The 23,240-nt window shown below is 39.4% G+C and overlaps 1 protein-coding gene across 3 annotated transcripts in view; it reads left to right on the top strand.

Annotated features, from left to right (window-relative positions):
* The window catches only part of Rgs7bp (regulator of G protein signaling 7 binding protein), a 93,412-nt gene that overhangs the window by 43,692 nt on the left and 26,480 nt on the right, over positions 1–23,240 (top strand). For all 3 annotated transcript variants that reach the window (XM_059276539.1, XM_059276541.1, XM_059276540.1), the window contains exon 3: positions 22,328–22,458. In XM_059276539.1, the coding sequence (XP_059132522.1) occupies positions 22,328–22,458 (131 nt within the window). The remainder of the gene's footprint in view (positions 1–22,327; positions 22,459–23,240) is intronic.

The following is a 23,240-nucleotide window of genomic DNA, read 5'->3' on the forward strand; positions in this document are numbered from 1 at the left end:
TTAAAGGGTTGCTAATCGCATCAGACCTAAGGCTCCATCCCCTGTTCTAACATGGAGGTTTTAATTGGAGGTTTCAGCTTCAAAATATGAGTGACAGAGGGGTGATACAAGGTTCAGTCCATAGCACAGGATGTTCTTCACTCTGTAAAACAAATGCATTTCGAATATATGAATAACAAAGTGGCCTGTGTTATAAAAATAGTGTTTTCTAAAGCTTTGAAATCTAAATAAAATGGTAGCATTGATTTCCCAAATTAAATGCTGACTTAACCGATAAAATTTATTGGAACCCCAGCCACTAAGACTTAGTCTCTGAAAGTAGCCTTCTGCTCGTCATCCTTGTTCATAATGCACCCCCTTCTAGGGGATGGAATGAATACAAACACCAGAAGACAGGGAGAAAGGCTGTGAGAAGCTGTCTTCTAGATAAGGCCACACCAATGCAGTCACGATCCCATAGAAGCTACGGTGACTATAGTGCGCATGCGGACAGTCAGTCCATGGATCTGGCTCCCACGCCTCTACAGCTGCCTTTTGATCTGACTTGTGATGGACTCTGGTGAAGAGGCACTCATCTTCAGTTGTGTACCCACTATTCATGAGCCCACCAGGTACCACTGAACAACTCCAAACCTAGAGTCATACAGACACTCCTGGTAAAACTCAGTGAGTTAAAAAGAAAAAAAGTATGGCTCAGGAAAGAGACTTGTCGGGTAGTGGGTGGGGAGGAGACTGGAGAGGGTAGAAGGTGCCAATAATCAGAACGCACTCAGTACATGTGTGAAATAGTCAAAAACAAATTCAATTAAAAAGATAATCATTAAAGAAATTACCCCTTTCTGCCAACAAAATATTAAAATGGATATATTTACTCCCTATAGAAGCACTCTGCCCTAAGGATTTTTATAGGATTCAACCTACATCAGGCGCATAGACCATGCTTCAATTTATTTTTAGACATTAAATATTCAGAAAAAATATTTCAGAGCAACATTTGAGTAATGAGACTGGAGGGATTTTTCCATGCAGCTTCTAATCCTTTGGGCCAGTAAAATACTATTCCTTTTTCTAAATTTCATAAGTACTGTGTTTTTTTTGTATCTTTAAGTATTGTGTTTTTATCATATGTTAACACATATATACTCAGTTGCATAATTATATATATATAACATATAGCATATGTTAAAGTTTAATCCATTGTAAATTAGTTCATGTATTCTTGATAGTCGATCTAAAATTTATTGCTTATTAAATTTTAAGACAATTTTTCAGTTGTACCAATTAGACATCATCTGGTTTATATACAGTTTATCTTAAATGAGTGTTTGTTGGTCAGGCAAAATAGTGAATATCTGTAATCTCAGCATTTAGGAAACAGAGACTGGATGATTGCAGCAAGTTCGAGTCCAGCCTGGTGTACAGAATGAGTTCTAGACCACCCAAGACTACATAGCAAGACTTGTCTATCTTCACCAGTATTTGGAAACCAAAATCAACCAAGATAGCTTATTAACTTCATGCTTCATATCTTACAAGTTTGATTAGCATTTGGATTCATTGTGGGTTTGTGACTGTATCAGATCATTTGGAAAAGTTAAAGCATCTGTTTATGTCTTATGTAATCTAAAGCAAATTCCCTTCCCCACCTAGTGAAGTATGACTTCTGAGGATCACCAATGTTGATTATGTATCCTGCTACAAACAACCTAGAAAAGCTTATGTCTTTAATAATATTTTTCCAAAATAATATTTTTCAGGTGGATATGAGAAAAATTCCTTTTTTATTATTTTAAGAAATGCTTGCTCTGTTTTCTTCTACGATTACTATTTCTTCCAAAGTCAATGATACTAGCTTTCTAACATTTAACCAGTTTTAGATAATATTAGCTACTTCTGACATTGTCTTTTAAGTGGCTAATTATCTTATTCCATTCTCAGTTTTTTTTTTAATCTCTGGACTAATTTCTCAATAAAATGTCATTTTTCTTTGCATTTACAGAACCAGAGGTTTAGGTTACATTACAGTTGACTCCATATACTTAACACGCCTTCATTTACAGTTGCATCTACACATGATACAAATGCTTCACCCTGGTACAGCAGAATTTGGAATATGATGTCTGTGACATCAGCTCCTAATACCTGGACAAAATTTAGATTATTATTTTCTGTACTGCTCGACATTGTTTATTTTCTTTCTGTGGCATCTATTGGACATTTTGTCGACTTGAGGTCTTGGGTCTTGTTTTAAAGTAGCACAATGCAGCTATAGAAGTTCAGACAAAACAAAAGTAGAATATTCTTCCCCAATAGTCTCATCTGTACAAGATTTATAAAAGGTCAAGATTCATCTTTTTCCATCTTTTTATAATGACTTCTGTGGAAGAAGTGATGTTGGACTCATGCTCACAACCTGGGGCTTATATACATGTCAGCCATGATTAATGAAACTCCAGTGTTCTTGGCTTTAATATGTCTTTGCAGCTTTTTGGCTAACCTTTCATATGATTAAGTATTATTTATTTATACAGGGTTTCATTTTTCCCTTCCTTCCTTTATTTTTTTTAAATGGTACCCACTATTCTTCTGATAGCATGCTTGTATCCACTGAGTCGTAAAATAGAAAGAGCCTGGGCCCAAGGTCAATGTTCTTGTAATCATGGCCTTAATAGTTTTCTGTGACTGCTGAGATTTATCACAATCTCAGACTCTTCATCTTTAAAATTTCAACACTGTCTACATAATAAGATCTAAGATTATTAGTCTTCTTTTCAGGAAATTAAAATAATCTAAAAACATGAATCATATAAAGCACATGGTTTCTAGAAAAGTATAAGGGTAATCCTCAAATTCTAATTTAAAAGAGACTCAAGTGTGGAGGCACACACTTGTGACCTCAGCTCTGTGGAAGTGGAGGCAGGAGGGTTGTGTGTTCAAGGGCTGCCTAGGCCACACAGTGGTGCCCTTTCTGAGAGAAGGGAGGAAGAGAAAGTAGGAAAGAGGGTCAGGGAGGGGAAGAAGGGTGATTAAATGTTAATATAACTTCCTGGAAGGAGTGTGCAAGCTCATCAACTAGGGCTGTGTAGTTGGAACAGGGAAAAAAATGATATCATTTTATCATAATTTTTAAAAATTATTTTTAAAAGATCCTGACTCGAACCAGGACCTTTAAAGTTCTACATGCTTAGTGAAGAGAAAGTCCAGGGGAGAGAAAATAAAGCAATAACCATAATGTGTGTCTGATTCAGCCTCTTCAGAAACTCTAACTAAACCAGATATGGTGGCATACACTTGTAATCACCCCCAGTCAGAGGCCCGGGTGGGAGGATTACAAGTTCAAGGCCTTCCTGGGCTGTGTAGTAAGATCCACACTCAAATAAAAGGCAGACCGTAGACAGACAGACACAAAGAAGGGAGGTAACATAGTTACACTCACTGTAGTCCCAAAGCAGCACACCTCAGGAATCTGCAAATAAAGTCCGGCTTAGTGTGAGGTGACAACATGACAGAATCTTGAAACACACAGGGGAAAAGTCTAGCAAAGGCAAGAGAAAACACACAGAAGAAGCGGGAGGATTCAGCCTTCTCAGAGATTTTGTTGATACCACTGCTTGGTAATAACCTAAAGGAAACATGTCTTAAATTATTAAAAGACACAGGAGATGGGTTGAAAAATGAGACAAAATGGGGCATGTGAAAATACACGACATGCTTGGAAGAGGACTCAAATAAGTTTCAGAAGTGGAAAAAAAATGTGATCATTAAAATTAAAGTCTCACCGGTGAATTATACACAGCTAAATAGAGTAAACTGGAAGACAGCTCTAGAGAAATGCTCAGAGTTATAGCAAAGATAAATGTATGGAAAATATAAGTGACAGAAGATATTGAGACTAATATGAGATGACCCAACATATTCCTAACATGTTTGCAAAAGCTAAAATAGGAAATGGATACCACAAAACCCCAAAGACAACGGAAGCTAGAAAGGACCCTGCCCAAGAAGCAACTGCCATTAAGCCAAAAGCAAGTTTTTCCATGACAAAACAGAAGCCAGATGACAATGATCTGTTTAGCAGCTACCTGGTACCCAGTAAATGCTCAATAAACCTTGCAGCATCTTTCACCTGAGTGTTCCTTGTAAACTAAGCTGCTTATCTTTTTCCCAGGCAGCCCAGTATTTACATTTTGTTTCGCTTCAATGGTGGTTTAGTGTTTATGTTGTTCAACATACTGATCTTAACTAAAGCTGCTTTTTAACCTTGAAACAGAAAACTGTAAGACAGAAGGTTTGAAATAAGAGCAGAAATATGAAGAGGGCAACACAAGACAGATGCATATAGTCCAGGAGACTTGGGAGTTTACATGTGTTTGTACACATGTACTACAAAGGCAATGAAGTTTGAGTTTACATATTCCGTTATAAACCTCGGTTGCTTTCTCACACTAGCCATTTTAAGTGTTCAAAAGAATCATAGTGCCTACCAACCTGCTGGGCACAAAAGAATAACTTCATCCTTGCTGGAAATTGTGCTGAACGGTGCTGCTCTGTGGATGGACAAAGGAGGAAAATTGAAGTGTGCTGAGTACATACAAGTCTCATTCTACTTGAGATTTCAAGATGGCCTCCAGTCACTGTGCTAAGCTAAATTTCCATTGGTCACACACTGCTTCATTTTCTTTTCAGAGTCACTGCTCCATCTTCTTCCGATCCAGTGGAGATGAAAGGCCATATCTCACTTAATTCAATTTGCATTTTCCTGACAACTAGAGGTTGAGAGTGTTTAATGTGCTATAATGTACTAGTATTTCACAACTCTTACCCTGTGGCTTTCTTGTTTATAACTTTTTTTTCCTACATTGCCACGTTGAAATCATTTCAAATGGAAAATGATTGTGACGCACTGAGAAGAAAGACAAAAACAATTTCTACCCCTCCGTTTAAATAAATTGGCCTACAATGACATTAATTAAGTGAAAGAAAATATCCATATGCTTAAATTCTGAGATATTATTGACAGTTAAGCCATGGGATTTGAATCAACTTATTTTTCTTTGAAAAATGATTTTAATGTTGCCATAATACCATTTTCTCATCTTCAAAGGTCAAAACAAATACAATTATACTTGAGCATTGGGAAATTGTCCTACAACTTCCTACTCTTTGTTTTCTCTGCCTTTCCCTTGGCTCCATGTAGACTGAGTGCTTATTTTTCTTTATCCCTGCTATTATTTTTATTTGACGTTATTCCCTTTCGGTAGAACACTGTGTACTTGACCTTAAAAAAAAAGCTCTGTATGTCTCTGTGTATGAAAAGCAAGAGAGAGTAATGAGGGGAGAAAAAAAAACACTTCAAGATTTGTATGTTTAATTAGACTGTGTGTTTGAATTACAGAAGAGTCCATGTTTTGTAACTCGTAACAGGAAGAAAGGAATTTGTGAACATTGCTTACTTGTGTTTGGAAAATGAAGTTTAAGTCCACACTGGTGCCTGGATTAAGTAACCAAGCCAGAAAAGAATGACAGTCTTTAAAAGTAGAACTGTACTAGTGTTTTGTTTTGTTTTTAACCAGAAATTGTAGTGTTGAAATTAAACAGAAATCTGGGCTGATGTGATTGATTACCAGGTAAAGGCACTTGTCACTAAGCCTGATGACCTGAAACCCACATAGTAGAAGGAGAAAACTGACTCTCCAAATATGTCCTTACACTTCCCTATAGGTATCATGATATGTGCATGTGCACAGGCACACACACACACACACACACACACACACACACACACACACACACACTCATATACAATAAAACCTACGTAATTTTAAAATTAAATAGAAAGTCTAAATTCTTGGAAAAGAATGGAAAGCATTCTTTTGCAAGATGCTTCACTGTAGTGCCAGCAGCCAGCACATTTGAACCTCCACTGGTAAAATGCAGTTAAGCTCCCTCATGCAGATCTAGTCCCCACTCTGCATATTGTTGGCAAGTCTTCTTCCCATTGTCTCCTTCACTGCTGTGGGTCATCTTATCCAAATCCCCTGCTACTCTCTGCTGAATGATGTTTCTCAACCCTGATACAAGTGTTCTTAGCAGCAGCTACAGAAAATGCAGACAGGAGTTTTACCTTGAACAAAACAGACAGCATCTTTTCAAGGAGATTGAGGGACCTAGCTGGTGTTGAGCCCGGAAATCCTTAGCATCTTCATCAGCTGTGGACACACTGGCTATGTGCAGCTCTGAGGTTTTCATAGCACAAGCCAGAATGTGCCTTTGTGTGCCCTCTGCCTTTCCCAGTTGCCTCCAAATGAGCACCTCTGCAAACGATTTGTTTTGAGCAGATTACCTCTGTGTTCGTGGTTCTTGCCCTTGCCAAGGATGCTGACACTTTCCAGCCATCTCACAATCCGGGCTCTTTACGATACCTCTACTCATTTGTCAAGTGGGTTTTGTCACATTTTCTTTAATTGACAACATGATGTCAGTTCATATTAAGATAATTTTGACATGTGTTCAAGGATAAGAAATGAAAGCAGAAGTTTTAAAACAAGACTTTTTTTTTAATTAGGATAAAAGTTTGCCCAGTAAAAGCTGGAGTGCAAACCAAATAAGATTTTCAACGTGAGTCTCCATTCTCCAGGGGGCCCTGTACAATAACCTGCCAAGAAATGCTTGGCTCCTCAGGAGTGCTTGTCATGTGGGATGTCATATCTCTGTGGTCCTGGAGCCTCCTGTGGTCTTCCATCTGCTCAAGTTTGAGCTGAGGTGTGGATTTGGATCTATTTCTAAGATTTCTGTAATGTGTGTCTCGAATGGCATCTGAAAGCATTTTTCTCTCCCTGTGTTCCCTTGGAATGCTCTTGCACATTCTCAGAATCCTCTACTGAGTGGAGCAAGCACGGTGATTGTGTGTTATGCATTGACTCTGTGAGGTCATGGGCTTTAAACACCAACTGTACGGCTGCATAACAACATCGCTGCCTCTTTCCCTTGGGTGCTGGGTGTCTTCTGATCCTCAGTAACTCCCTTTTAAGCATAAGTAACTACACTGATATACTGTATTCTAGACTGATATCCTAATGGTGATGGGTAGGAAATAAAAGAACAGAACAGCCGGGCGGTGGTGGCTCACGCCTTTAATCCCAGCACTCGGGAGGCAGAGCCAGGCAGATCTCTGTGAGTTTGAGGCCAGCCTGGGCTACCAAGTGAGTTCCAGGAAAGGCGCAAAGCTACACAGAGAAACCCTGTCTCGAAAAACCAAAAAAACAAAACAAACAAACAAACAAACAAACAAAAACAGAACAGAATGAGAGAGACAGCAGGAAGAAAAAGAAGTAATGAGAGAAAACTAGGAGGAAGAGGGGGAAGAGTTTTCATGGAAGAGGTAAAAACCAGCCAAAATAAATGCCACCCAAATAACTATGTGAAACACTGAGCTTCACTCTAGAGTTCAATTTCATTTGACTGCTGTGTGCCTGTCTCATTGGGACACACCTGCATTCGTTTGTTATTTATACAAATCAAGCCTATAGGTAGGATTTTAAAAAGAAATAATTCGGCAATTGAAAATGATGCAAGTCCCCCAGCCCTAGCTGGAATGATGCCCTTTTAGAGCAGTGGATGGGCAGAAACGCACTGGAATCGAGGCTCAGATTTCGGGCATCATCATCTGACACCTTTGAGTTCTAATCTATATAAATTAAGTCACTTACCTAAGAACATTAATCCCATACTAATGCCCTACCAGAAAAATTACACAGCCTATTTCACAAAAATAATTAGAGAGAGAGAGAGAGAGAGAGAGAGAGAGAGAGAGAGAGAGAGATTGAGGGCTAAGGAGATGACTCATCAGTAGTAAAATGCAAGCCATGCAAACCTGAGGACATGAGTCTGGATCTCCAGCACACACACACACACACACACACACACACACACACACACACACACACACACAAGAGGCTCAAGGGTGCAAGTCTGTAACTCCAGAATTGAGGAGACAGAGATAGGTGGATTCCTGGAGTCCACTGACCAATGATTCTAGCTTAGCAGAGTCATTGGGCTCCAGATTCAGTGAAATACTCCGTCTCAGAAGAAAACAAGGTGTAGAACAGTGATTCTCAACCTTCCTAATGTGTGACCCCATAATACAAGTTCCTCATGTTCCTTTAATACAGTTCCTAAAATTATTTTTGATGCTACTCCACAACTACAGTTGTGCTACTGTTATGAATTGTAATGTAAATACATGTGGTTTCAACAGTGTTAGTTGACACAGAGGGGTCTCGACCCACATGTTGAGAACCATTGGTGTAGAGTGCTAAAAATATCCAATATTGAATTCTAGCTTTCACATGAACATATACGTACATGCATATACAACTGCATGAAAATGTGTGTGTGTTTGCATGCACACATACATACAACATGAAATTCTCATTTGTAACATCAAATTTTAATCCTGTCTAGCTAGCGTTTTAGTTTAATGTGCCCACCAAGGGTTTGTCTATAATACATTAACCCAAAGCTTCTCCAAATATGGATCCTGAGTAAGCTGAAATTTTTTTTTCTGTTTTTTGTTTTGTTTTGTTTTGTTGAGATAGGGTTTCTCCATGTAGTTTTGATGCCTGTCCTGGATTTTGCTCTGTAGACCAGGCTGGCCTCAAACTTACAGAGATCTGCCTAGCTCTGCCTCCCAAGTGCTGGGATTAAAGGAATGTGCCACCACCACCCGGCATAAGCTGGAAATTTAATAGATATTTATAACATTTTCCTTAATTGTTCTAGTATTAATAAAAACTTGGGAGTCAGAAATTGAGATAAAAACCTGATAAATTCAAGGAATAGCAGAGAAACAACCAGCTGACCTTACTCTAAGTTTTCTGGATCCAAAACCCACAAAATCTCCCCAAGCCCTTCTTTCTCTTTTCCTGCCCCACGCTATCTGACTTTCCTAGTCCTCCAACATCTCTATGGCTAATTCCAGTCAGCATATTGCTGACTCTGTCCTTTGATTCAAGGTTACACTTTATTGGCACAGCAGAGCGGCAGTGAGAACAATTCTCCTGAAACAGAGATTAAATGATCAGTGTCCATCCCAAACCCAGGATGGAAACCCAGGAAGAGGGCCCAGCACTCTGTGGCTTGATAAGCCCTCCTGATGATTTGATGCATACTAAAGTTTGGGAAGCTCCAGCCAAAGCCTCTGGACATTGAAGGGGCATAGGCAAGATGAGCTGGCAAAAGATATTGTAACTTCATACTTCATATTCATTTCTAAACTTCTATTCGGTGTGTTCAAAATATATCATAGTTAACAAATCAATGTGCTATGTCAGAAGTGCCTGCTTATATTTTATTGGTAGGACCATGGGGAATACAAAGGTAGGGTACTGTTTCTCTGATATTTTAAAACTCCTACTCTACAAATCCAGCTGGACCATTAGCCACCAACGTTGTCTATGTTTGCATTAATATATGTATTTCACTTGTTGCTTCTACAATGCTTTACAAATCACTTTCAGTACACCTTTCTCTTCTTACGGAGAGAATTCCCACATACCTAACAAAATGGTAAGAAAGGGGCACTACACTGCATCTAGTCCTTGAGGAAGAAAAGATTAATAGTGGCATTTGAACTGCAGTAATGCCATCTTTCTTTTCTCTCTCACTGCATTTCTGTTCTAATGTGCAGAAAAATGACTCAGACAGGAGAAAGGAGCCTTCTCTCCCAAGTCTCACCATATCCTTTTCTCTTTCTTATGGCTCATCTTAGATGAGGAGATCTCTGCAGGGTGGAGCCCTTGTTCTCCTTGGTAGCTTCTCCAAGTCCCCCAGTATACACCAGCGTGCATTAGCCTGGTGGGCCTCTTATGCCAGACAAGTGGACAGAAAATAGTAGTTTACACTTATTCTAAATGGAAAAGTAGGAGTAAAGCTGACTTTTGAGCCAGACTGTTTGGGGATCTAGGACGGAAAAGTAGGAAGAAATACTTATTTTCTTCCCAATCCAACATTTTGCCTGAGGCATGTTGTTGGTAACTCAGGGTAAGATTTAAAACAAGCATGTAAGGACAGTACCTTCCTGTGCACCTGTCCTAGTAATATCGTGGAGGAGCTAAAAGCATAAACATATGCTTTAATCATTTCTCTGCATTTACTTCTGGCGTGACCCTCACCAAGTCCCCTGTCCTCTCCTGGGCTTCACTGTACATGGAGGACAGCCACCACTTCGTCGACTCACTATGGGAGCCAAAGCTCAGGACAATGTCTGGACCGTAGCTAATTCCCAACAAACATCACACTGTGTTTTGCTAATGCTGAAGAGAGGGTCCTATCCCAAGTCCCTCATCAGGGAAACCCACCAACTTTTTTGATTTTTGTTTTGTTTTCCAGGCTGAGTGCTCATGAGCTTGCATAATATATGCAGCTTTGAAAATCAAAAGCAATGCTCCCCACTGGAGAGACTGACCTAAACATTTGCGATTAGCTCCCTCTTCATGCCCTTATGTCTGTCTGTGTGAAGAGCTATTTCTGTTCTTGAGCTAACCATTGGCAGAGGTGTCTAATGGCACATTAGGCTTTATCATCAGGAAAGAAAGGAAAATCATATGTCAAATTCCATGATGGAGCTATTTAGTTGAAAATTTGCTGACAGTAAAATGATATCACATCAAAGAAGGAAGAAAGAACTTCAAGCTTTCTATAAGTGCTCACAAGGAATCAGTTTGCCTTAGAGGAGATTCTATAACACCTCATCATCAAATAAAAAGACCTTGGGGTGATGGTAATTTTCATTAACTCTTAAGAGGAGTTCAGAAAAAGTCATGAATGCCTTTTTGTTTCATTTTTTTTCAAATTTATTCTTTTTTTAGTAGAAGAAACCCACCAAATGTATTTTGCATCCGTGATTAAGTAAGAGAAAGCCTGTAACACAAGTGTAAGGGTGGCTAGGTTAATGGGCAGAATTGCCTGCTGGGAATTTTCTCCTTGTTTATTTGGATTTGCTATGATCCCGTAAGTCCCATGCAGTATTTCATGTGAGTCTTTTCAATAACATTATAAAATAGGTATGACTATGGTTTTTGAAGTACTCCATGCCACTTGGGCTTCGTGTAGAATTTGGATATTAGGATTTATTTTGTTACCTGCCCCCTAAGGAGCCATGATTGACTGCAGTGGACCAGAACCCCTCCCCCTGCACTCAGGTTACTATTACTTTCTTTTACCAGTTACCCTTTGGGATCTCTTTGAGGACATGACAGGGACCCCATGGACTCAAGTTCATGGACCAGTGTCATTTCCAACAGTGGTTTTGTAACTTTAAGGATACAGATGTCCTAAGACTGCTGTTCACTTTCAGAAGAGTTTCCATCTGGGATGGACAATTTTGAAGTTTGGAATTTGGCTTTTTTGCTGCTGCCGTTCCTTGGCTTTTTTTGAGTCCACCATCTTGCATGAATGCTGTCCACTCCCCACTGCACATGCAGACTTGCTAATTAACCCTGAACTGCCCCGGTCTTCTCCCTTGCCTCTTCCCAGTGGCCTTCTCCCTGGACATTTAGCAAGCCAATACATTCCATCTTCCAAATGTGTTTACTGTGAAACTAAATGGAATTTTTGGAACTGTGATGACAAGAGTGAAATGCTTCTTTGGTGTCTGTCATGGGGATATTTACTCTGATGCCAGGCCTCAAGCTTGTGTACGTGGTCCAAGCACAACGGCTTGCTTCTTGCTTGACTGTGTGTTTGAGCTCCGTTTCGACCTCCAAGAGAAGTCTACACTGTACCTCACCCAAAGGGCATCAGAACACCCACACTGGTGTCTTGGTGTAGCACTAGTCAGGGGAGTTCATTCCCTCATCTCTCAACTTTGAAGTAGAGAATTAAAATAGCTGAAGTTGAAGAGGTTATTTCAAAGGGAGAGGCTGAGTCATAACTTCATGCTATCGTGCAGTCCCTGACCCCACAGCACTCTGAGTACAGTCCACATGCCATTCTGCACTTGCCACGTTCCTCCTCAGTATACCCAAAGGGGCAGTCAGTTGAGTAACCATCATGAACATATCTCCTTAGCTCTGTTTACAGAGCTGCTGAAGATGGGCATCGAGCTTCAAATATCGTTTTCTTTAAAGTATGTACTTCTTCATTAAGTGATAAACATTTTTTCAGTAGGTTTGACTTTGTTGTTCCTCATGATGTGGCTTATTTCATGATCAGATTCACTATTTAGCTCTAGAGCCTTTGAAGGTTTTAAATAATTGCTCCAGCATGATTCATAATTTATTAGGAAAGCACAGATTGTTGTAAAATTTTTATACATCCTTAAATAATTACGATTTCTAGATCTCCGATTTTGTTTCCTATCAAGGAAAGTAGTTTTGTCTAGGAAATTTACCCGTAACTATTAATTGAGCTCTTCTGAAAGCGTGTTTCTCACAGATGGCCTTCAACTTGCCATGGGGATACGTCTTAATAAACCTATCATTAATTGAATAAGTTATGAAGAACAAATGCTCTGGCATGCCTCATCTGAACAAGCTGCCTTAGCAACATTGCACATGGTGAGGTATTTCTTCTCCACCCTCCGGATCTTGGAGCTCATGGTAACTGCAGCTCTCTGCTGCCACCTCACCTCGTTGGCCCTGAAAGAGATGAAGTTCTACCTAATGGTTGTCTACACCAGTCTAGTATTTAATGTGGATTCAGAAACCAGAGGTTGAGCAGGGTCAGACAAGCAAAGCAAGTTTCTAGGCCGCTTGGAACATTCCAGAGCTCAGAGATCACAGGCTCTGCATTAAATCCTTAGAAGAATTTTGGACAAGCACTTCGATCCACTCGTCCTTGGAATTTTCAATCATGGATGTTGATTGTGTGCTGAGCCTTCCAAGCATAATTCCATTTGCCACACTACCAAGTAGGCAAGGTTGTCCCAGTGTAATAGATCAGAAAAACCAAAGCTCAAAAAGCTCTGGAACTAAAAACAAACAAACAAACAAACAAAGCTCTGGAACTGGCAGAAGTCATCTTTTCGTCTTCATCGTACTCTTATGAAATGATATGTGCTTGTGTGTATATGGTACAATGGATCTAACCCAGAACCTTGTGAACACTAGACAGCCCTTTACCACTGAGCTGCACACAATTCCAATAGTTTTTATTTTAAGAAGATGAAGAAGGACACACAATAATAAACCTAGCTGTAATGATGAAATTGAGTTGGTGATGGTATCACCAACACTGTGAGCCCGACATGTGACTCCTACTGCACTGGGCCACTACCTTTGTAAGTTGACTGAGAAATGTTTCTTTGAGATCTGTGGTGTGGAAAACAATCTAGTGAATGCTCTGGATTATAGACACGTGAGGTAAGCTTCCTGACCTTTCCAATCCAGTGAAGAAGCTCATAGTGGAATATATCTCCCATGTATACAGATAGTAGCCTCTTGTTTTTGCATAAGGAACTTACATTGTTATACAAAATAGCCCTCACATCTACCCAGAAATGCACATTTCCATATTGGCATAAAATGTCATCTTTTAACAGTTATGCAAAATACGTAAGTTTTAATTGCACGACAAAACAAAGACACGGTAATACCACCAAATATTTTATTGCATTTATGTATCACGTACATGTGCGGTAGTGGGTGAGGGGAGTGTGTGCAGAGGTCAGAGGACAACTTGTGGGACTTCTTGTCTCCCTCTACCATGTGGGGCCCTGGGCTGGAATGCAGATTATCAGATTTGGCAGCCAGCACCCTAACCCACTGAGCCATCTCCCTGACTCATCACCCCAAAATCTTACTGAATGTAATACAGACTTCGTAGTGCTGGATAAAATCTGAAGCTGGAAAAGGAAAAATGCAAAAAAACAAAACCATTGATCCTCCTCTTCGTTCTTCATAGAAATTAAAACGAGAGCTCTGGGACAGGGGAGAAGCCACAGTATCTGCTGCTATCATTAACTGTGAAAAGCAGATTCCTCTTTTCTGCCCTCATCCTCAGCCCTTTCAGATGAATGTTTCTGCATCAGTCCTTTAGTGAGTCTAGAAAATGGCATTTCAATTCTTATGTGATATGTGTTTGGGACCCTTACTGCTCTTCCCACTTTTAGAAGAGATTTCTAGGTGAAATCTCTCACATGTAACAAGGCCACCAGAACAGACAACCAAAACAGATTTGATTATTAGCTCTTCCGTGACTGTACAACTTATAGGTCACAATTAATTATGAAAGTGTTGATCGCTGTTTTGCGCTGTTACCATTGAATGAAAAAAAAAATAAATAACTTATTTTCTTCTATCCAAAGCTCTCTTTAGCATTAACAATCTAGGTCAAGGTTGGGCAGCCCAGTTATGAAAGTTCATATGAAAACTGTTCATTGTTTTGGACACTATTGATGAACTCCATAGCTGGACTAAGCGTCGGCAAACTTAATGGCATAAGTCAGAATAGAGGCCTACATACTGTTTAGATAAGCCTCAACAGTTTAATATACTGAGCCTGAGAAGTCTGATGGATTAAGGTAGGAATAAACTGCATGATGCAAAGACTTGCCCAGACTTCGGATATAATGCCATTTAATGAGTGAGGATCTTTTCAGGGAAATAGATGCATAGAATGATGACCAACCTTTAAAGATTGCTGGTATCAGCTTAAAGATTATTGAAATCAGGAGGGAACAGTGAGCCTCAGAGTTGGAAGAACTTGATTTCAGATCCAAAAATATTTTGTGTATTATAATGTTGAAATATATAATACTTCTTTAATTTAAATATGTATCTTTTCAAACAACATATACACATGCAAAAGTTTATATCTTTAAAAGTAAAACTACCCTAGCCGGGCGGTGGTGGCGCACGCCTTTAATCCCAGCACTCGGGAGGCAGAGCCAGGTGGATCTCTGTGAGTTCGAGGCCAGCATGGGCTACCAAGTGAGTTCCAGGAAAGGCGCAAAGCTACACAGAGAAACCCTGTCTCGAAAAACCAAAAAAAAAAAAAAAAAAAAAAAAAGTAAAACTACCCTAACTGTAAGAAATCATATTTAAATATAAAATATGTGCATCTATGCAAATATGTATATATAAATTAGAATATATACACATACATGCCTATCTATACATATATGTGTGCATATATTTATGGAGTTATATAATTATATATCTTATAGTTAGTATAAGTATTATGTATACACATTTATAAACATATCTTTATATATACTTGTCTTTAATAGGTATGTGTATATGTTTAAAAATAAATCAGTTCTGGCTGTATTCAGTGAGAAAGGGCTATGTTCTCATCATGTAATCTTTAGTGCTGTATTCATCCCAGCAGAGTCTGAAGAACACAAAGTCAGATTCCCTCAGCCACAGGCCTCTGATAGCTATAAGAATCCTAAGACTAAATAAGATCGGGATCTACAGACCTATTTTTTGGACTCCATATAATTCCTAGCCAGAGACCTTAAAGGGGAAAATGCTAAGAAATTCAGAGGGAAAATGGAGAGCACAAGAAACTCTCAAGCCAAAAAGGATGTACGGTAGGGAAAGAGGCCCACACTGAGTAAGAAACACATTTTATTTTGAGCACTGAAGAATGCTATCTTGTGAACGTCAGAGTGTCCTAGACTCTGAGCCTGAGCTTCAGAAGAGACGCTCCTGTAACAAGAATCAGAAGCTAGGGTGTGCAGCTTATGAACTCCTCCAACCTCTCAGGCCTTGAGAAATCCCCAAAAGGCCCGGCAGAATCACTACAGCAGTGATTCTCAACCTGTGGGTCGCAACCCACAGAGGGGTCACACATCGGATATTTACATCACGGTTTATAACAGTAGCAAAATGACAGTTAGGAAGTAGCAACAAAAATCATTTTATGGTTGGGGGGGTCACCACAGCATGAAGAACTGTATTAAAGGGTCACAGCGTTAGGAAGGGTGAGGACCATTCTCTACATAGTCACCGCATATTCCCAGTTCTCCCATTCTTACCATAATAGTAACATTTAAGGTGAGTTAAAGATCAGGTACAATTCAATAGTAATATTTTCATTTTATTTCAACGTAAGCATTGTAATGTCAGGAAAGTGATGGCTACTTGTTTTAAATATAGTTTTCATTTTTAAATGAAAAAAAATGAACAAAGCACATGGTAATGCTACTCATTATTTACTTGTGAGCTCTCCAAAGCACCATGAAGAAATGGCCAAGATTCTGGTGAAAGGGGAGCAAAAAGCAACAGGAAGATGGAGTCTGGGCTGAAGCTGCACAGGGTGCCGCCCCGCTGAACCTCAGCATTTTACATAAAGGAATCCAAAGTTGCTTCCAAAAGACCGCTCTGTGGCACATTGAAGTCTCTTTTGCCTTTAAAAGTCAAGTCTCATTTATGACTGACTTGTACTGCCTCAGGGTAGAGTTTGATCCAGGTTCTGTTCACTGTGGAGGAAGTCGCCGAGCCAGCCATATGTCCCCATGTAATAACATGCTGTGAAGGAGAGGAAATATTGCAATTGCTCTTCCAGAGGCTCCTGGGGGCACCAAACTTGCCAAAACTCTTTGAGGAAAATACAGGTTTCCACCAAACATACAAGTTTGTAAGAATTCTCAGGAGGAGGCTTGTAAGAAAAAGGGAGAGAGATGATCTGACACTGGAAATGGTTCTTGTTTCTGCTCTCCTGCGTCAATGAGTTTCTCTCTTTTATGGAGGCCTCCATTGTGTATAAAATGTCACTTGTTGGATAGTTGGTATCTGGCATCTATTCTCTGTTTGTGAACATGGGCAGACTCTATATAATTACCTTCAAGAATTTGAAACCTAAAATAATTACTGGATCATACACATCTGTTAGCTCTTATAATTTGACTGACCAGCTCTTTATGATTTAGACTTAGGGGACCATCTTGGGAAATCACCTTCACTAAGCTATGTGAAGCCTAGGGTTTGAGTTGGTATAAAAATAAGGTATATCCATGAAGAGAAATCCATCTGTGAGGAACCACTAGGGATATTTGGAGAGATATCCAGAAGAGCATTCTCCTTACTTAAGTCATTTATTCCTTCTCCCCACTATTTGGAAAATAAAACAAAGAATCTTGTCCCCTTCTTTCATCCCACTCAGTTTCCTGAGACTTTCCATGCTATTTACCTTAATAACCAAAACCAGAATGAATTCCAAAGAGACAGACTGGCATATATTCGCTATGGTGGAGGTTCTGCTTTCTAGTTGTGCCAGGTGATTCCCCAAGCATCTATTTATTTGTCCTCACTAAAATCTGTGACACACTGAGGAGTTGTCACTGGGTCACCTTCTCGCATCAGTCTAATGGCACATTTATTACACCACAGCCCATTATGGGAACTGCATGTAAATAAAGACGATTATGTAACAGACTAAGGAATACGGTTAAGTAAACATAACCTTGATGTAAGATGGACGGCAGCCAACTTCTGACTACACTTCACATTCTTTACTTCTTTTCCCACGCATAGTCTCATTGGATCCTTGCAGTGACCTTGAATTGCATCCTATCCTTGTTCCTCTATTTCACAGTGGAGGTGACAGTCTCAAAATTAGAGTGATTTTCCTCAGATCACAATTCTACATGGCAAAGGTATGTGTCGATCTACACTTTCTGACTCCAAACTCTCTCTCTCATGTGTTTGTCTTCGTGCCTTCAATCCCACGTGCAAATCATTACATTACATACACCGCCAAAACAACAAATCTTTTGCTTGTTTTTCAAAAGTTATTAGCAGTTGCAGAGACCATCAGTGTCTGGTAACTTCGGCAAAAAAAAGCAGATAAATTCATGGCCAAGATGTGTCCTCATCCAAATGCCCAGTGGAACTCCTGAGTTTGACCTGAATAGCCATGAAGCTTCCCACTTGTTCGGCTCTGTTTATATCGTGTGACTATTTGGGGGCAGGAATATCTTCAGCAGAGTAGATACCCAGCCACCAGCTAAAGCCCACAATTAACATTTTATTCTATATTCATTCGCTTTATTACACACCTATCTGTCTGTTCATCCTTCTTCCCAGCCAACAATTCATACCACTTTTCTGAAATTGCAGCTATCAGTCAACTTACTCCTAAATAAGTCGACACACATTTCAGGAGCTACCCTGCTCAATGTGAAATTAAAGGGTGCATACAATAAATACACAAATATTAAGTGTGCCATTCATCAGGTTTTGTCCAATGTGAACATCATCTCACTCAGACTGTAGGTGTGGAGTCTCAGCCTGCTCTAGACTGCCCTCCCTTCTTAGACCATCATCCACCATTTTAAGATATCTCACCATCTCTTATTTTCTCATTTGCTATACCTTCAGGTGAATGGAGACTTATTTTGCTTTTCCATTCGAGGACTTTCTGTTAAGATAATGTTTCTAAGATACGTTCATGTTGTTTTGAGCACAAGGAGTTAGCTATTTCTTTAACCATTTTCCTCTTGGTAGAAAATTAGGCCATTTCCAGTTTGGGGTTCTTCCAAATAAATCCTACAAGTACTTTTGTATGGATCTATCTGTGAATGTTTTTACCGGTCTTGGGCAAATACTTAGGAATGGAACTGCCAGGTCATAGGATAAATGTATATTTAGTTTTAAAAGAAATTGCCGGAGAATTTTCTCCAAAGTACTTGAGCCATTCTAACTCCCACTAACAATGTACCAGAGTTTCTGTTGCCTTGCTGTTTCTCACCAACTTTGGAGTTATCAGAATTTTTTTTTTATTTTAGTCATTCCAGCAGATTTTTCACCATATTACTTTTATTTATAAGGCAAGGATCTTCAGCAATTGAGAGTTTCCATTTTCAAAAGATGCCTTGAGTGGTATCTGCTTTCAAGTCTTCCTGGGACTGGAACATTCAAGTCTTCTTCAGTGGACTTGTGAGTCAGATGAAAGCGGGTTTATAATTTAGTGTCTATTTTAGATGGTTCTGGGCTTCACTTGAGCTCCAGAATTTGGGTTCTTGATATTTTGTTGGAACTAAATCTTAGGGACTTTTTTTTATAGCATCAAAGCTTTCAGATTAATCACTATCATCAGTTTGGTTCTTGACTTAAACTCAGTGAAAGAAAAAAATCACAATATATCCATTAACTCATAAATTTCCTTTGGATGAATTAAGTAAGCATCACCAAGGGATGCCTCTCCTGACCTAAACTTTGATAGGAAGTGAGTCATTCGGAGTAAGCACAGTAAGTTTTGAAAAGTTATCACCAAGGTAAATTGCTTCCAGCTCATGGAGAGGCAACAGTTCTCATTTTTAGTTTAACGTCAATGCTTCTTTAGGTCTTGTAATTTATCCTTAAGAATTTTCAAGGATATGAACAGCTTTTTGTTTGAGTTTTTACTTGTTTTGTTGGGATATTTTTATTTTTATTTATTTATTTTCAACTTCTGTTTGTTATGAAAATAACCTAAGTGCATTCCATGCTTCTTATGAAATGAGATGTTCTGGTGCTTGCCTGTCAGGGAGACAGCAGAAGGGTAAGAAGTTCAAAGCCAGCTTTAACTACAGAGAGTCTGAGGCAAGCCTGGGATACATAAGACCCTGTTTAGTTGTTGAAGCAGTATTTAATTTGCTATTTGTAACACTAGTCACATTCTAACAACCGGACAATGTGTCTTTTTGTGCACTTTCAGGAGGAGCAATATGCTTAAGGGCTCTGAAATGGAAGGAATAAAACGCTCATGAGCAGAGGCTAATGCACTCTGCTCTGGGCAGTGCAAAACACAAACACAAGCGAAGCCTTAGCTTTTCAAACTCTGCTCTTTAGGACGCTCTCTTCTTCTCTATGCTTCAATTTGTGAGTTACGAAAGGATAATATGTGAGAATTTGTAGACTTTTTATACAGGAAATTCATAGTGCAGCTTTAGCATCAGTTAACTTTAACAGGGATTTTTTTTTCTGCCACGCTTGCTCAGCCTCTTCCCATAATATTTGTGAGGGGCACAAAGATGCCAGTTCCTAGAAAGCCTCCATGACTTTGAGACACTGGCAGGTGACCACCTTGGAAACAATTTGAATTAAACGTCCCAGTCTCTGTTCTGACCTGCCTTTCCCAAGAACATAATCCATTGCTTTTCTTTCTAGTTGCAAAATAATAAAATATGCTGGCTCAAAAGATATGTAATAGAGTAGTGTTTGGGGAACTAAGCCCCCTAGGCATGTATTTTTCTCCTTTAAATATAAGAAGACCCTACGGCTTGGAATGACACTGTGTTAGCCAGTTGTCTCACTCATAAAATGTGCAGAACATGTGACAGATTTCCTCTAGGGTTTGTTTCTTTTCCTGATTTCCTTTCATCTGCCTGTGAGACAACAGGACCGATGTCATAAATAGATGAAAATAGGGAACTGTGATTGAGACGGTTAAACAGCACAGAAAAGATCCATTTGCCTTTGAATGTTTTCCTTCTGGGTTACGTTTGGAATATGACATTGCCTTCAGATTTTTCTATGCAAAGCAGTGTATTAGCAGATAATACACCAGAATCACAGGATTTTTTTTTTTTCTTTTATGTGAGGAACTGCTAATTGCAGTATTCCTTCAGAGTCTAGCAGCACCATTAAGAAATGGGACACAGTCAGAGAAATTTCTAAAGACTGAGGGTGATATAAAATTGTGTGTGTGTGTGTGTGTGTGTGTGTGTGTGTGTGTGTGTGTGTATTTGGAGGTAATGGAGTCATGTGGGGTGGGGGAAACTTCTGGCAATTTGAAGGTGGAAGATGCCTGAGGTGTTCATGGGACATTTCTCTTGCTTCAGACACGGTCTAAGGCTGGCTCCGTGTGAGGGAAATGACATGGAGGTAAGATAGTGTCTTAACTTCCAGATAAAGCCAAATTCTGCACAGCAATTCTGGGATGCGCTTGGTTCTATTTGACCCCGAAAGACCCAGGATAACTGTGCAGGCGTCACGGTATGGAGGCTGAGAATTTTGCATTTTTCTGAGTTATATAAAGCCATATGGTTAGATAAACTCTTGTTCATCAACGAAATAAGGATTGAAAATGAAAACTAATTTTCACTGTCAAGTTCTTGGTACATAGGTTTTTTTGTTTGTTTGTTTTTTTAAACTGTAATTCCAGAACTTAAAAACAAAGTGAACATTTAAAAAAAAAAATATCTGATTAAATACCCCTGAAATTTGCTACTGGCCCACTTTATAAAGAAAATGAATCTAAATTCTGCAGTGTTTAATCAGATTTCATTCCATTTTAAATGAGTGGGGGCAGAAATCAAGAGAATTCATTAGGATATTTAACAGAACTCACCTTTAGGCTTTCTTTTTTTTTTTTTTTTTTTTTTTTTTTTTGGTTTTTCGAGACAGGGTTTCTCTGTGTAGCTTTGCGCCTTTCCTGGGACTCACTTGGTAGCCCAGGCTGGCCTCGAACTCACAGAGATCCGCCTGGCTCTGCCTCCCCAGTGCTGGGATTAAAGGCGTGCGCCACTACCACCCGGCACCTTTAGGCTTTCTTTAACCTCAAATCAATTGGTAAACTTGTCCCTTTCATTTACGTCATTCAGTATATGCAATTCTGGTTGCGGGTGAAGTAGTATAATTTTATCAACAAATGAATCCTCTCCTTCAAAAACCCAAAGTGATCACTTCATGTTTTATCATATTTACATATTAATTTTAAAAAGAAAACCTCCAGGACTTTAGGTTATAATTTCAAATATAAATTCAGCATTTGTGCAGAATTAGATTGCCCAGCATAGCTATTATAACTTTATTACTTTTCTCTTTTATCATAAAATATTTATTTTATCATTTAAAACATTTGGGTTTTCATAAATTAGGCATAGCAAACAATAAAGGAATATATCTTAGATTAAGACAAAAAACCTGGATAAAAATAATTTGAAAATTGGCTCTCTAATCGTATTAGGCTGGGGCCCTGATATTAGAGATGTCTTCTAAACGTTAATTGAATGGACCGTGTTAGTCTGTCTAGAAGCAGGGGTTTTCGATCTCTTTGTAGCCAGGAGATTATTACGCTTTAAGTGTATTTCGGAAATTTCTTCCTACGGCTAAATTGAAAATGTCTGATATTCTCAATTACTTCAAGCATTTATGATTCTAAGCTCCCAGCAGAAACCGCTCGCTGCCAAGGCGGGGAGGGTGAGAGCAGTTACTCAGAAGGACACTTATGTAAGAACCACCAGGGTGGTTGCCGGCTTGAAAGCAGGAAACTCTGCATTTCAGACTCTAGGTTAGAGGAATCTTTATTGAGCCTTGCCTGCTCTCAGAGCTGAGACAAACGGCTGATGACTGAATCCTGAGACTGTCCACAGCTCTGCTCTTTCATTCTGCTGCAGCCCGGAAGATGGCGAGATCCATCCCGAAATCTGCCGGCTTTACATCCAGCTGCAGTGTTGCCTAGAGATGTACACAACGGAGATGCTGAAATCCATTTGTCTGCTGGGGTCTCTTCAGTTCCATCGAAAAGGTACACACATGCAATAGGACGCCAGAAACGCAGAGAAATAGAGAACAAAACGGGCCTTTGGCCTAGTGTCCATGCACAGGCCCAAGCACACAAGCAGAAGGAATTTAAATGCTCGAAAACTGCAGGACACATGAATTAATAAAAAGCCCAGCTCACTGCTGTCTAAATGCATCAGGACTGAAACCATGGTAGGAACGGTCCTTAAATGTATTATTTCACCACTTGTGAATGTGACTTTCATTAGAATCCACAAAGGCTGCAAAGATATACAAAGGTCTTAGTAGGGTAGTAAATGTTCTCCAAGAGCCTTGTTTCTCTAAATGAAATGTTGCAAAGAGGTAAATTGCATATTGTGTCCCACTGACTTAAAAAAAAGAAAAGAAAAGAAAAGAAAAAACTCAACAAATTGTATGGAGGCATAAGCAATGGTAAACTTACTCCCTGCCTTAAAGTATACAAGGAATGTAGTGACTTCAGCAATGGAAGTAGCTGGTAGGTGTGGCTTTAGCAAGGTTTGATGATATTATGATCCCCGTTCTAAGTGAGGCTCTGTCATTGAGATGTCAACTTGCCTCTCAAACTGCCCTTCACCCACATTAGGAAACTACCATGGCCCTGATCATTGGCTGTATACATCATTTGACTCATAAAGAAGGGGAAACTTCTCCCAATTATAACACAGAAGATCCAGGCTTCATTCTAACTGAAACAACTTCTTTCTTGAGTCATGGAGGGCTCTGATTGTCTTACACAGTTAATGTCTGTCTGTGAAGCTAGGAGTA

The sequence above is a fragment of the Peromyscus eremicus genome, chromosome 11 (assembly GCF_949786415.1).
Source record: "Peromyscus eremicus chromosome 11, PerEre_H2_v1, whole genome shotgun sequence".
Classification (NCBI taxonomy): Eukaryota; Metazoa; Chordata; class Mammalia; order Rodentia; family Cricetidae; genus Peromyscus; species Peromyscus eremicus.